This window comes from Apteryx mantelli, chromosome 1, assembly GCF_036417845.1.
Source record: "Apteryx mantelli isolate bAptMan1 chromosome 1, bAptMan1.hap1, whole genome shotgun sequence".
NCBI classification, from domain to species: Eukaryota; Metazoa; Chordata; class Aves; order Apterygiformes; family Apterygidae; genus Apteryx; species Apteryx mantelli.
This window is the reverse complement of record NC_089978.1, coordinates 134,582,551-134,596,379: the sequence shown is the minus strand read 5'-3', so window position 1 is coordinate 134,596,379 and position 13,829 is coordinate 134,582,551. Positions and strand designations below refer to the sequence as shown.

The 13,829-nt window shown below is 45.6% G+C and overlaps 1 protein-coding gene across 2 annotated transcripts; it reads right to left on the bottom strand.

The window, feature by feature from the left end:
- Positions 1-1,271: 1,271 nt before the first annotated feature.
- Positions 1,272-9,247, bottom strand: SCNN1A (sodium channel epithelial 1 subunit alpha). Of its 2 annotated transcripts, none has more exons than XM_067289828.1 (13): positions 9,173-9,247; positions 8,170-8,543; positions 7,502-7,757; positions 6,429-6,616; positions 5,516-5,616; positions 4,632-4,795; positions 4,206-4,304; positions 3,912-4,029; positions 3,573-3,651; positions 3,201-3,258; positions 3,019-3,074; positions 2,337-2,412; positions 1,272-2,106 (listed from the first exon to the last, which is right to left on the bottom strand). In XM_067289828.1, the coding sequence occupies exons 2-13, from the start codon at positions 8,517-8,519 to the stop codon at positions 1,780-1,782; spliced, it is 1,872 nt and encodes a 623-aa protein (XP_067145929.1). In that variant the 5' UTR covers positions 8,520-8,543; positions 9,173-9,247; the 3' UTR covers positions 1,272-1,779. The 2 variants fall into 2 exon arrangements, with proteins under 2 accessions (XP_067145929.1, XP_067145930.1); XM_067289829.1 differs by lacking the exon at positions 9,173-9,247 and adding an exon at positions 8,827-8,877.
- Positions 9,248-13,829: the final 4,582 nt, after the last annotated feature.

Below are 13,829 nucleotides of genomic sequence, written 5' to 3'. Positions count from 1 at the left end.
CTCCTAGTGGAGAAACACATCTCTTTCAAACAAGGGGCATCAGCTGTATATGAGGAGCTTCAACACAGCATTGGGATAAAGTTTGAGGAACTATGATTTTTGTAATAAAGAATATACTGTGCATGTCTGCAAGTAAGAAAATCACTCTGCTGGGAGGTGAAATGTATGTTTAGATAACATTCAAGTAATGCAGTAGCAGTACAATAGGCATATGTTTAACATTTTAAAGGGAAGAATTAGGCATCAGCTTATATACCATAGTAAAATCCTTAAGCTTCCCAAGGATAGTATATCTACCTTGTATTTAAAATTTTTGCAGTTTTTATTTTATGTCATAATTAACTAGATTCTAAATTCAGAAGGGGCTGTTTGCATTATGATTGGCTGTATGGTACTGTGGGTCTTTGTCTAAAATATATTTTTGAAGTCTGGTATCTGTGTTTGTGTCTGGTCAAGTGGACAATCCTGTTTACTGAGGACAACACCCTTGCTCTTTTGATACCACATGAAGTGCTGTGTAACCGTCATTGCAGTAGAAGTCTGCGTATTTGTAAAAAATAGTATAGCTAGGCTTACTGCCAGAAATAAGATGTGTGCTATTATGCTAAGATCCCAAATTAATTCCATAGGAAAGGGCCATCGCCACAGTTTAGATGTAACCTTTGTCCTGGTCTTGAATTGTCTATTTGATTCTTTCTTAATATGATAAAGCTTTCCCTGAAAGGTTCTTAAAGCGTGCCATCTGCTGTGCTTCATAATCCTCAACAGAGCCCCTGTGGCTGAATCAAAGAAGGTTTGACTGAAGCAGAGTAGGGCATTGCATGACCTGCACTATTCTGATCCTCTTTTGCAGGTGTTCATGGGGCTCATTGCAGTAGAGTCACTGTTTGGGATTGAGGGTTTGCATCACCCTGTCAAAGACTACTTTGTTCCCATAGCCCCTGAACCCAGGGAGGGACAAACTAATGTTGAGATCAGTTTATCCTGAACCTTTGGCAAACAAGCAAATGGCTGAACACACAAGTGTATGTTTTATCACAAGGAAGCAGACTGGTATAGGGCTAAGAACTGCCAGTGCCATATAGGCAACTTAAAAAGGGAGGTCTTATTCTGAAGGAGTGTTTTGTCCTGATCTGAGAGTGGCAGCAAGCATCAACCACCTACCCCAGGTATTGTGTAATTTAGATAGAGATTATGACAGTGATTGTCCTTGCTCAGGGCTGTACATGTAGCCTCTCCTCTGGGGAACAAGGAGAGGAGACCTAGCTTGTTCTTTGGATCAGAGCTGGCCATGAAGAAATAGGAAGCAGCAGCCTGCTTCTAACCTTAGGGAAAGCTCAGCCTGCTGAGAGGTGAGGCACATATACCCCTGCTCAGCCTCTGTTCCTGTCCCTTGTCACACACAGAGGAGGCCAGCCCCACCTGCCAAACCTCTTTAATTAATGACAGACAAGAACTGTGGCAGCATCCTTGTTACAGGGAAAAGAAAGCATGCATGCATGTGTAGGTGAACACATGCAAGGAGTGTAAGAAAACAGATTTGACCTCTTCCCCATACATAGACTAAATCAACTCTCATTCCTGGTGATCCCCAGAGCAATAGTATTTTATGAGACCGAAGAATTCACCTACAATAGTGAAAGCAACTAACCCATGGCCAACCACAGTGCAGTCTTCTACGGTCCAGGTAGAGCACCACAGAAAGAAGGAAATGCAGGTTCTACAGAGAGTGTGCAGCCTCTGCTCCAATTGCCACCCATCTGCATTGTGAAATAAGCCTCACTCATGTCCCATCTCGCCATCCCTGCTTGTCCCACGTGGTTCCAGGCTGTTGTAAGATGGCAGCATGGTCACTACAGCCTCAACAGTGAAGCGATGTGGAGCACTGAGACCTGAGGTCTCGTCTTGGAAAGCAGTGTTGTCCTGACTACTTGGGTGTGGCCCTGGTGGGGAATGCATCTTGTGGGAATGGAGCCAGCGGAAGGTCAAGATAAAAGTGATGGCAATGAAATCCAGAATCAGTTCTGCAAGTTCCATCACAGAAAGTACAGAGGATCCAAACCAGAGACTCCACTGATTCCCAAGCTGGGACAGCAAAGTCACTACCTGCAAGAAACAGAGAAAGGGCAGTGAGAACAGCACTTGTTTGAGCCCTTTGCCTCCCTGCCCACTCCCAGTTGCAGTGCCCCCATGGTGCTGGAAGGATCTTCCCATCCTGCCACAGGAAAAGAGGCTTGATAGCCAGCAATGCCTTTGGAACGAATGCCCTCCAGTTCAGAGGGACATCATGGTGGTGGAATAGGTGGCTACAGAGAACAAGGTGGTGAAGTATGTACCGTGAAAGCTGGAGATTCCCCATTGGTCTTGTAATTCCATTCCTCAAAAAATATATTCACTTTGGCAACTCCATTCCTGTTAATGAAAGATGGGGCTGAGTAACCTGCAATCCCTGCATTTCTCTACCAAGCTTCTTTCCTCTGTCCCCTTCTGCCCCTCATCTCCCTCACACATACACCACCCAGAAGCTTTTCCCCATTTCAGCAGTTCTTTCATTCTGCAGTCTAGTAAAGTCCAGTTCAACATTCAGACTAGCTGCCTACCTCATATTGCAAAACAATTTTTGGCACTCACAGGACATTTCTGAGACTGCTCTGTGAAATCCAGTGTCTGTGGTGTCTTAAATCAGCAGTAAGCAAAAACTCCTGCATGGCTTTCCTTCCCGCTCTTCCTGCTCTAGCCTTTACCATGACTCCAAACCACACAGCAGTGCCCTGAAGCTTACTATTTTCAGACTAGCAGCTGACCTTTTCCAGATTCTTCACTTGGATTTCTAGTCCTTGCTGAAGCCTCAGTTATATCCACTCAGACTCAAATCCATTGGACTTGTTCACAAGTCCTAGAAGCCCCATGCATAATGTCTTTCCAACAGTGACTTAATCTGAATTCTGACCCACTCACACACAAACACCACTGGGACTATTTCTGGTTCTGATATGACCTCTGCTTACAGGCTCTCACCTCTTTGATGTGATATTGTATTTGTTCTGTTGTGAAAGCATATAAAAAACCCAGTCCTGAAATGAAAGTGCAAAAAATTGTATTACATGATTATTGTCACTTTTTGCAGGTTTAGTACCAGCTGAGGGAGAGCTAAACTAGAGTTCTGAGCGGTCCTGGAAGCTGGGACACCATCCTCTTACCTCTGAGACAGCAGAAGGCCAGCGAGAGTATCCAGCTGACAGCTGGTATTCTGTCATTCTGTAGGACAAGAGACCATATTAGCTTCTAAGGCTGTAGGAGCTCACAAGGCCAAGTCTCTAAATCCCCAGGCACACCTGGAAACTCCCTCCCATGTTGAAGTTCTGCCCACTTCCCACTGAGCTTCTGTATAGTTCTCAGAAGCTCACCCCAGAGCTGACACTGATGTTCCTCAGCCATTTCAGTTTCCTGATGGGAGAAATATCATTTAGGTTCACAGTTCAGCTATTGACTTAAGCTTGTGCCTTGGTCAGTGAATGCTTTCCAACACCTCTAGGGATAGAGTTCCTAGTCTATCTGACTGACAAACTTACTTGCAAGGTTTCCGACATTTGTGGAAACAGCCCAGCACATCAGCTTTGAATTCAGCCAGGAGTTTGTAATAGCAGTACCCTGAGCAGCAGAGAAAGTAAAACCGGATGAGCTCACAATATCTATACAGAGAAAGGTAATGTGCGACAGTGAGGCGAATTCAGAGAATGTGCCCTTCAACAAGCTCAGAAGGACCAACCATCCAAGAGAAGAATGTCTTTTGGATGTCTCACAACAGAAAGCTGGGAAGCTCATTAAAGACAATGAGGAAAGGTATGGGGGGCATGAGGTGGACCAAATGAACTTTACTATATAATTCCTCCTGTCCTGTCAGCACTTACCCCAAGCTATGTGCTTCATATAGTCACAATACTTTGCTCCAGCAGGTAAGGGATAGAAGTAATACGCACAGCCACAGCGCTCTACCATGTTGAGCTGAAAGCAGGAACGAATGCACACCTGGGGAGGCGTATGAGATGGAAAAGGCTCAACAAGATAACCAAACCTATTGTAGTCTGTGTCATATCACACCATTAACAGTGTCCAGAAAACACACAAACATGACTGCTGGGGGACTGAAACATCCCAGGAAAGTAGGGAAGCAAGCTGGCACCATACCAGTGCTAATGAGTTACCTGTTCAGTGTAGCGAGATGAGTACAGGTTTTGCACTGGCACATCACTGCCATCCTCTGTACAGTCACTGTAACTTCCCCCCAGACGCACAGTCATCTCCTAGAATATCAAACAGTTATTATCCAAAAATGCCTGGCACTTCACTGTCCTCTTTTTATACTTCCAGGCCATCCACTGTTCATTCATCAATACCTGCTCCTTATGCTTACCTCTGGATGCCAACTCCATCCTGCTTTCCTCCATTACATTCTTCTATAATAAATTCCAACCAAATGCTTCTCATCTAGTCCCGTAAGCTGCTGTTCTTTCCCTCCTTTCAATCCATGTGATTAATCCCTTCTCTTAACACCTGTGCAGCAAGTCAAACCTCCCCCACTGAAGTCCATATCCCCACTACCACAGCTCTTACCTCTGCTCTGTCCTCACCTTTCTCATGCTGATGGAAGTCTCAATACCTGGACGCACATTGAAACCCCCATCATCCATGAAGGCTGGCTCATTCTGAGCATGGACCATGACCCTAGCTCCTGTCACCGTGGACAACAGAGGGATGAAATCATTCTGCTCAGTGCGCACCACCAGAGAGAGACCTGAGGAAATAGCAGATGACAAGGGAGATCATGGCCAGCCATGGTGCAGAATACAGGAGAGAACGGAGTGATTAGAACTGGGTCAGTAAAAGAAAAAGGAAGAGAAATATCAATCAGGGCTGAACCTAAACTGGGCAGGAATGGAGGGTGGCTGGAGGGAAGTCAGGGACAAGGCTGGAGGCTCCAGAAGAGGCCAGAGAAAACTGGATTTCTTAATTGTGGTTTAGGAAAGGCAGAACTGGGGGTGGAGAGAGTTTTCTTGAGGAGACTCAGAGCTTGACGGGACAAAAGCTTGAAGACTGGGCCTAGAAAAGTTTCAGGGATCTTAGGAAGGCAAACACATCACTTGCTAGAAACAAGTTAAATGGTGAAGGAGGAGGTCAAGAGTACGTTCGCAGGAGCACAGCATTACAGATGTCACAGGGGGTTTAAGGAAGGACGAGCACAGCTCCAGAGTGAGCAATGACTGTAAGGACCAGGCACTAATGAGAGAGAGAGAGTTCAGTGGTGCAACAGTGAGGGAGAGCCATGTCCATGTGACAGCCATGTTCACATGGGTCTAAATAGAACTTGGACACAAAAGAGCAGGGCTGCAATATGCCACCACCAAAGGAAATAAGTACAGCAGGATGCCCATAATTCCTTCTGCCACCTGGACTCCCTCTGTGGGCAGACACAGAGCTGAGCAGTTTTCCTCACCCACCAAAGAGTCCCTCTCACCGTTATTGATCCCAGGCAGTGAGGATGTCCACAAGCTGCTGCTGTTGTCATTAAAGGTATAGCAGTTCCCATACAAGGGATGGTGGAAGTGGGTATAATTCCTGAGACAGGGACAGAAATATTCACACCAGGTGAGAAGGGCTGTGAGGCAAAGAGGAAGGACATTCTGAAAGGAACAATTCTGTTTTCCACCTGCACAGAGAGGGGCTTACAGCAGATGGGCAGTATTTGTTATGTAAACTAACCCTCAGGGGAAGAGCAATTAAAATGTACTGTAAAAAAAAATAAAAATCTGGAACTGGACAGGTTTTTACATGAGGTTTTTCACATTGCTAGTTCTTTTGAGTTCAAATGGGTTTTAGCAGAACTGACAATTTCTTTATCATCTTCTTAATATTAACAATGCTCTCAGCTCTTCCTACCTCTTTTCTTCCCTTGCTGATGGGTTTCATTTCACTACCTCTTTGGGACTTTTTGACAGTAATGTCAGCAGAGGAGTGGGGTATGGTTCTTACTGTCATTATGTAACAACTCTCTCTTCTTCTCTTGTATGTGGGCTGATATGTACCACTCTACCACTGAAAATCTCTCTTAACATGAAGAACAAGAGACTTCTATATTGGTGTATCTGTACCCACACTGGGGTCTGTACCAGTATAACTATTTCATGTGTGTGAAACCTAGGGAAAGAAGAAGAGAATCCATCCTCTAAGGCAAAGGGGTCTGCAACTCTGCTGAGCACAACCCACTAGAAAGACTCAGAGACATCATTTGAGATAATGGGAATTGAACAAAGAATGATCCCACCTTGGGAAAGAGATTCTCTAATGCAGGTATCTTGAGTTTCCCTTGGACCCAGGCACAAAATATGAGTGCTGTTAGGAAGACATGGTGGGATATTTCCACCACTTACGCCTTGTCACATGTTGCTTCATTGAAGCGGCAAGCATAGATGAAATTCTCAAAGTCAGACTCATCCAGGGCTTTTGCATCAGGCATCTGCGCCAGGATATTGATATAGTGAAAGCTGTACCATTCTCTCACTGCATCCACCCCTGAGGAGTACGCCTGATGGAAACAATCCTCATTGTTTTCACTGCACTGGGAGAAGGAAAAAACAGCCATGTCAGGGAACTCTTCTCTAAGAGGAGAAGATGCAGGTGTGGGATATCTGTGTTCCCTGAGCACAGGCAAGAAACAAACCAATGTGGAAAAATGCCGTAACGCTCTTGTGCTTGACAAAAAGGCAGTCAATAGCAAGGGGAAAAGGAATCCCAATGCAGCTCCTCACTGGAAGGGAAACACCAGGTCAATGAGCAAGGCTGAGTGAAACCCAGGAGACAGCAAATCACAGCAAGATGTGCAATGTGATCTACTGCATATAAATTCTACGGGGAATATAAACCGAAGCTTTAAATTCTTGTGTGGGGAGCCTTTCCTTGAGGGTGTGTCCAGACAAGAGTTTGTGATCCTGTGGGAACTCTAGTTAACTGGCAAGTGATTAGCTTCAGTCCTCCAGAGCCTTTGTAAATGCAAGCACAGATACCCTAGGGCAGAGGTGGGGGAGCTGCTGCCCGGCAGCAAATTACAGCCATGACCACATTTCACATGGCCCACAGCCACCCAGTACTTTTCTCTGTGCTATTATTGGGCAACATTAAGGTTAGCATTTCATACATGACTCTCCAAAGGCAACTCAAAGACTGATGTGGCCTTCAGGAAAGATAAATTCCCCTACCCTATCTAGGAACTAATGGGCATTGAAAGGGACAATTTTCCTGGGGCCTGCATGAATGGGAACAGGACTTGGGGAACAGGATTGTGTTGGGCAAAGGATTCAACTCTACCTTAACCTGTCATTAGCAAAAGCCAGCGCAGCTTAATCAGGCTTCCACATGGGGAAGGGCATGGCCAAGGGTCTAACAGGACAGTGGTAACTAGGCAGATACTGGAGTGGGTAGGACAGAGGGTATCCAGGAATCTCACCAGAACAAAGCCAATTTTCCAGTCGTTCTTGTCTACTGAGGGACTGTTCTCTGGCAAGCTGACTAAGTTATCCCGTTTCTGCCTTCTCAGCGGATGGCGCTGAACATGATGGAGCAGACTCCTTGAACTACGTTTTCGTGTGGACAGGGTTGACCAGTCACTTCGTGCCAGAGACATGTTGTAGTCATAGAGGTCTAGCAGTGTCTGATGGGTGATCTGGTCCAGTTCATCTAGCTTCTTCCGGATGGCACTGTATCTGTACAGGGGGAAAGAGAAGCTTGCAAGGTTAAGGCTGGACACACATAAAAAGCTCTGGATAAGACCTGTGGCAAACAAAGTTTGCTGGGGTGATTCAGGACATTCCTGCTGCCAGCTATAAATCCAACCCCGTTGCTGGAAGCTACCACCTCCTAGGAGACAAATAAATGCATCTGTTTCTGCCCTACTGCAGTACGCAGTGCAGACTGTTAATGTACACCAAGCAGAGCAGTCTAATATGCCTTAGTGTGAATGCCCTGCAGCAGCAAAGGTCCATCAAAGGTTTCCCTTCCACCAGCACTGCTACTGAATGGGACATTCAAGGACCAGGAGGAGAATAAGAGTATATGCTTTTATCCTACACCTGCAAGAGTCAAGGCAGTTGACAGCTCCCGGAGGCTACTTCCTACCTGTATGGATTGAGGGTGCACAGGGTCACAGCAGGGAAAGTCAGCCTGTCGGAGTTGAGGTTGAGGTTGAGGTTGACAGGGTAGCTGAAGTATTCCCTGTAGAGGATCCCAAACTGCCAGTACATTAAGCTGAAGGTGAGAAAAAAGAGAACGGACCAGAAGGCTGTCTTCATCTTATTCTTTTTGGAGCATACCAGGCGGATAGCCCCATGGATGGTCGTGTTGCTACAGAAGAACTGGAATAGCTCCTGGTAAGAACCGTAGAATTCAATGAGGCCCTCCCGCTCATCTTCTTTCTGTTGCTGCTCGACTTCCTGTTTGCACTGTCTCATTTTCTCTCCTTCTGGCATCTTCCCTGCCTTCACCGACCCATCCTACAGCACAAACTCAGAATCAGCAGTGCAGACATCCCCTGCAATGGCTGCAACTCCGTGAAGCTCTGCTGGCTGCAGAACCTGGCTCGGCAGCACTGTCTTCCTCCAAATCCTGCTGCTTTCACCCCCTCCTCCGCGACCCCCCTCCCTGGCACCCTCACCGAACCTGCAGCCCTCCGCGCTCCCTTTCCCCCTCAGCGCCCATCTCGCCTGTCCCCCCCACGGCCGGTGACACCGGGGCAGAGCCCGCGGCAGCCGGCCCCCCCCCCCAGCCCGGCTGCACCTGCGCCCCCCGCGCGGCACCGCCACCCGCCGGGGCCGCGGCACTGACGCTAGGCTCCGTGCCCATGGCGGCGGCGGCTCGGGCTGCGCAGCGCGACTGCAGCGCTGCCGGCTCGCCCGCAGCCTCCGCGGTTAGGCTGGGACTGGTTTCTTTCCAGTTCAAGCCAGCACCCCGCCCGGCTCCTGCCCAACCAGCCTCTCCCCGCCCACCCCCCTCCTTCTCCTTCTCCTTCTCCTTCTCCTTCTCCTTCCCCTTCCCCCCGTGCGCCGCTCCCGGGGAAGAAAAGCCTCTTCAAACTCTCAAGTGTCCGCGGCCGAGCGGGCCGGGCCGGGCCGGGAGAGGTGACCTTGGCGCCGCCGTCGGGGGTCGAGGTGCCGTCGCGGCCCCGCGGAGGCGGGCCGGGTTCCCCCGGGCACGCTCCTCCGAGCAGGCAGCAAGCAGCCCAGCCTCGGCCAGGTGGGGCCCCGGGAACACCGTGTCCTTCCTTCCCCTCTGCCTCCTCCTCCCCCACCGCCTCCCAGCAAGGAGAGGTGATGCAGAAAGAAAGTTGGCAGTGGTTGTGCCAAGGGCATGGGGACGCGCCCAGGGCCGGCGCCGACAGCACTGTACCCACGGAGGGACACAGTGCATCTGGGTGCTGTCTTGGTCCTTCTCGGTGCCTGCTCGTTGTGGAGGCTCCTGTATCTCACCAGCACTTCAGCACTTTAATCCCTGACTTTTGCTTCTCAGTGGCAAAGCCAAGGTAGATTCAGCGTTTTGGATGATGGGCCTGAAGTCGCACGAGGGATGGGGCTGGCACAGAGAAGGCGTGCAGGGACTAGGCGATATGCATGAGGGAGCATCACCCTTGCTGGTTCATTGACCAAAGAAATCTTTCATCTCCAAAACTATGTAGCCCAACCATTGGTAGGAACATGTTTCTCTAAACTCTAGGGAATTAAAGCCTCCCCTCATTACCCAAAGCCCTGCTGTGTTTCCTCAGACCACAGAAATGAACCCATAACTGAACATGATCAGGAGTCTGTAACAGACCCCTACTGTTAGAACCTCCTTCCCAATCTTTTCTCCAAATGGTTTTGACTCAAGCCATTTTAGGTTTTTGCTTCCTTCTTTCCTTTAGGAATACCATTGTCAGATTAGTCCTCGTTCAGATTCTTCTGTCCCTGCCCCTGAATTTTGTTTCTTATTTGGGTTTCGTCAGTGACTCAAAGTACACAGCCATTTTTACCTCTTCATGTTGCAAAATATCATGCTTGAAAAAGGCAAGGAGTACACTTGTGAGGCTGGCAGAAAGCGACAGCGTGCCAGGAACAGTGTGATGATAGCTACTCGTTACGTATCTAGAGCCACTACTTAGAGCCTTCCCCATGTCAGAAAGCAAAGAAAAGCAAAAGTACTGTTTCTCTGTGATTCTAAACTGAACTTTGTCTCAAGCAATTTGTTTTGAACTTTCCTCATTATGACAAAAACAAGTTGCAGGAACTGGGAGGGATGGGGAGAACAGGCTAATGCTGCTTGCCTGTCACAAAGGAGCTTCCTGCGCATATTAAAAATGCCCTTCTGGGTCAGACCAATGGTCCATTCAGCTCAATATCCCGTCTCTGACAGTGCCAATAGGAGATACCATTTAGGGAAAGCATTCCAGGTCGTCCTACTAGTGCTGTTTGCATGTTTTATGCAATACATGGAAAACCCCTGAAGATGCACGTCAGCCTTTTGAACCAGCCTTGCCGCATATCACTTAAACTCAGTGAACATATCCATTGTACTAACAATTAAGATGCATCAGCAGTTACACTTACCAGTATCATCTAGGGCACTGTAATCCAGTAGGCTCATAGAGAATCTGCTTATGGCTTGGTTGACTTACATTGTTGTAATTTTCTGAAATTACTCAGCTGCACTCACAGACCATCCTCCAAAACTGCCTCTGTCTTACTGGAATTGTGCCATGACAAAATTAATTTTGCCCTTGAAAATGGCCATTTGGTACTCATTATGTTAATGGCACCAACAGAGCAACTACAGCCAAAGTTGGTACAGCTGCCAGTTAGACATTCTATGATTTCCATAGTATTTACAAGCATTTTATACTGAGGATCTTTGCAAATTAGTTCAGAAACACATCAGTCCTTTTTTTTTGCTGGATGTGAGACAAAGGCAATTTACATTTTTGGGTTTCTTTTGACTTGAGGAAGAAGTAAAAAAAATCTAACATCCGGACTGGTTTGTGTTGTAGCCAAATGACAGTCTAAATCAATTTTCTCAGCATATCCATCATGGCTGACAATTTCTGTCATTGAGCTGTTTGGGAAAACTTTTGGCCTTAGACAGCTTGGACAATAGTGATTGATATTTAGGGTATGGGTACATGTATGGTAAGTTTCATATTTAGTTGTGTATAAATATATGTACATTATATCTATATATTTATATCTATATACATACACATACATTTGTTTTATTTTTCAGAAGACTTTTTCAATATGTTATACTTTTTCTTCTAAAGAATTAAAAAAAAACCCCACTTGTTGACTCTTTCAGGTTTTCCCATTGCTGTGTCAGCCATTATCTAAGTGATTCCCTTTTCCCTCTCTCTCATGCTGGTGAGCTGCTCAGACTGCAATGTGTTAACTGCCGCTGTAGCACACCTCAGAGCCCAATCAGTCCCTGAGATGAATTCCCATGGTTTCAATCATACAAATATCATGGTTTGGCCATGAGTTTGTCAAAATCCTAAAGTTCCAGCAGTCAAACAGATGTGTCACAAATTGATTGCCAACTCACAAAGTAATCTAAAATTTCTAATCAATTTTAACATTTTTACAACCGCAATTACCATTTGATTCCATGAATACATCATTTGTGCTTTTGAAACAATGCAAACAAGAAATTGTCTGTTGCCTTCTCAACTGCTAGTCTCAGTCTGTCTTTGCAGAACTTCAGGATTTGCCGCCTCTTCCAGTTTTTTAATTATGCTATTCTCTTCACTTATATCTTCCCAGCTTTTGTTCTGTTTTTTCCCATGCATAGATGAACCAGATCATTTGAGTGACCATCTTCTGAGCAAGATTTTCTGTCATAAATTGTACTGTTTTCATCAGGCATGCCTCACTGTGACAGAAGATAGTGACACGAGATTATTAATATAATCTGCAAGAGTGTTCACTGTTGATATTTTAGGTGATCAGATACACTTTTGTCTCCAGATTCCCTCACCTCAAGAGACTTAGTAATTTGCCCATCCACAAGTATCTTGATATTTATCCTATGTATTTGTCTATCGAGGCAAGTCACATCTTTAATCAGATTTGCAATATTTACTTGACCTCTAACAAAACTTTGAATCTAAGGACCTTTATACTGAGAAAATTCATTTCCTTCAGCTGTTTGTCACTAGGTTCTTCTCTTCTGAAATGGGAAGCAGTGTGTTGCTCTGGGCAGTGGTTCTGTGTATTGTATCTTCACAAGCTGAATGTATGATTGCCTTTTATGGCTACTGAGCAACCTTTAAGTAAGCATGAATAAGTTTTTATGGAATCAAAATCGAAATGTTTCCTTACCAGGTATGTCTATTATCTCCCCAGGTAGGAATGTGGTAACAGTATGTAATGCATACAAAATTTAAAAATAGAAGAAACTTTTTATTACTCAACACGCTGCTATTGTGGTGAGAAAAAAAGGACTCTCTCTAATACTTAATCTTTATATCTTTCTGATATGGATACCAAATCTAACAAATTACATGCATTTTTTGAACTATTTGAAGGATCTGTGATCAGTTTAGTTCTTTTATATTTACATATATGCAGTTCTGTTAGATAAAGCTTTTCCTTCTACTGCAAAGTAGATGACAATGATTATTTCTGGATTATTTCTGGATTATTTACAGTTGATTATATTTTTTGCATTAAAACTAGCAACCCAAAATGTCAAGGAATAGCAGCACAGATGGTGCTGCAAGTTTTACTGAAGTGTTTGGCCAAAGAAACACCAGCCTAGTGGCTGATAACGGCAGGTAGATATGGGGCTATATTTTGTACTGCTCTTTTTCAGGGAAGAATTATTTACCCAGGATTCATGGATTCACTTCTGGCAGAGGTGGTGATCTCTGCAGAGGATCATTTTTAAAAACCCATCAAGGATCTGCAGACCAATCTAATGGGCTTTCAAATGCTTCCTTCCTTGCTCCTAATGTAACCTGCCAGGCAGCAATGGTTTATGTCCCAAATAACCAGTGATACTAGAGGCAGCAGGAGCATGTCTGTGTAGTCACTCCCACACCTTTGTGTCCTGAGGAGCTGCTTTTCAATTCTGTTTTATTCATATTTACCTTGTAGGAACGGCGTTGTTGAAGAGAGGCATTCCAGTGAAGCAGAAGGTAGCCTTGTGGGAAAACTGAAGCAGGAAGCGTTAGCCCCCTTCTTTCAGATTGAAAGGTGGGAGACTACAGGGTAAGGCTTGTGAAAGTAATATACTATTATAAAAATAGCATATATATATAATAAATATAACATAAATAATATAATATCCTCAGTGCAGTATGAGGCCTTGGGAGGAGCCTGTACAGCTACTCATACTCTGCCTTAGCTAGCAAATCTGAATTAGCTCCTGAAATGACTTAGCCCTGTCCTATCTGTTGTTGGTATTGCAGGATGAGGGATATTGCCTCCTGCAAACACTGAATCAGTTTGGTTGCGGAACCAGCCTAGTCATCCAGAGCCTATGGTACGTTAGCTATGCCACTTTGTTTCCAAGTTGGCTGCTGTCTCTGATATTAGAGACTCTGTCCTCTGTGATAAAATCATTGAGGCTGTAGATAGAGCTCTATCAGTAGGGCAGCAAGAAAATGTCTCTGCTGCAAAGTCTCTAAGCACAGGGTCTTATATATAAGCTCTGTCAGCCAAATCAACAGCTCCTCAGATATTGATCTCAATCTAGTCCAGCTGCAATAGGACTGACTATGGAAATAGCCATGTGAAAATGTCCCACACTGGCATGGC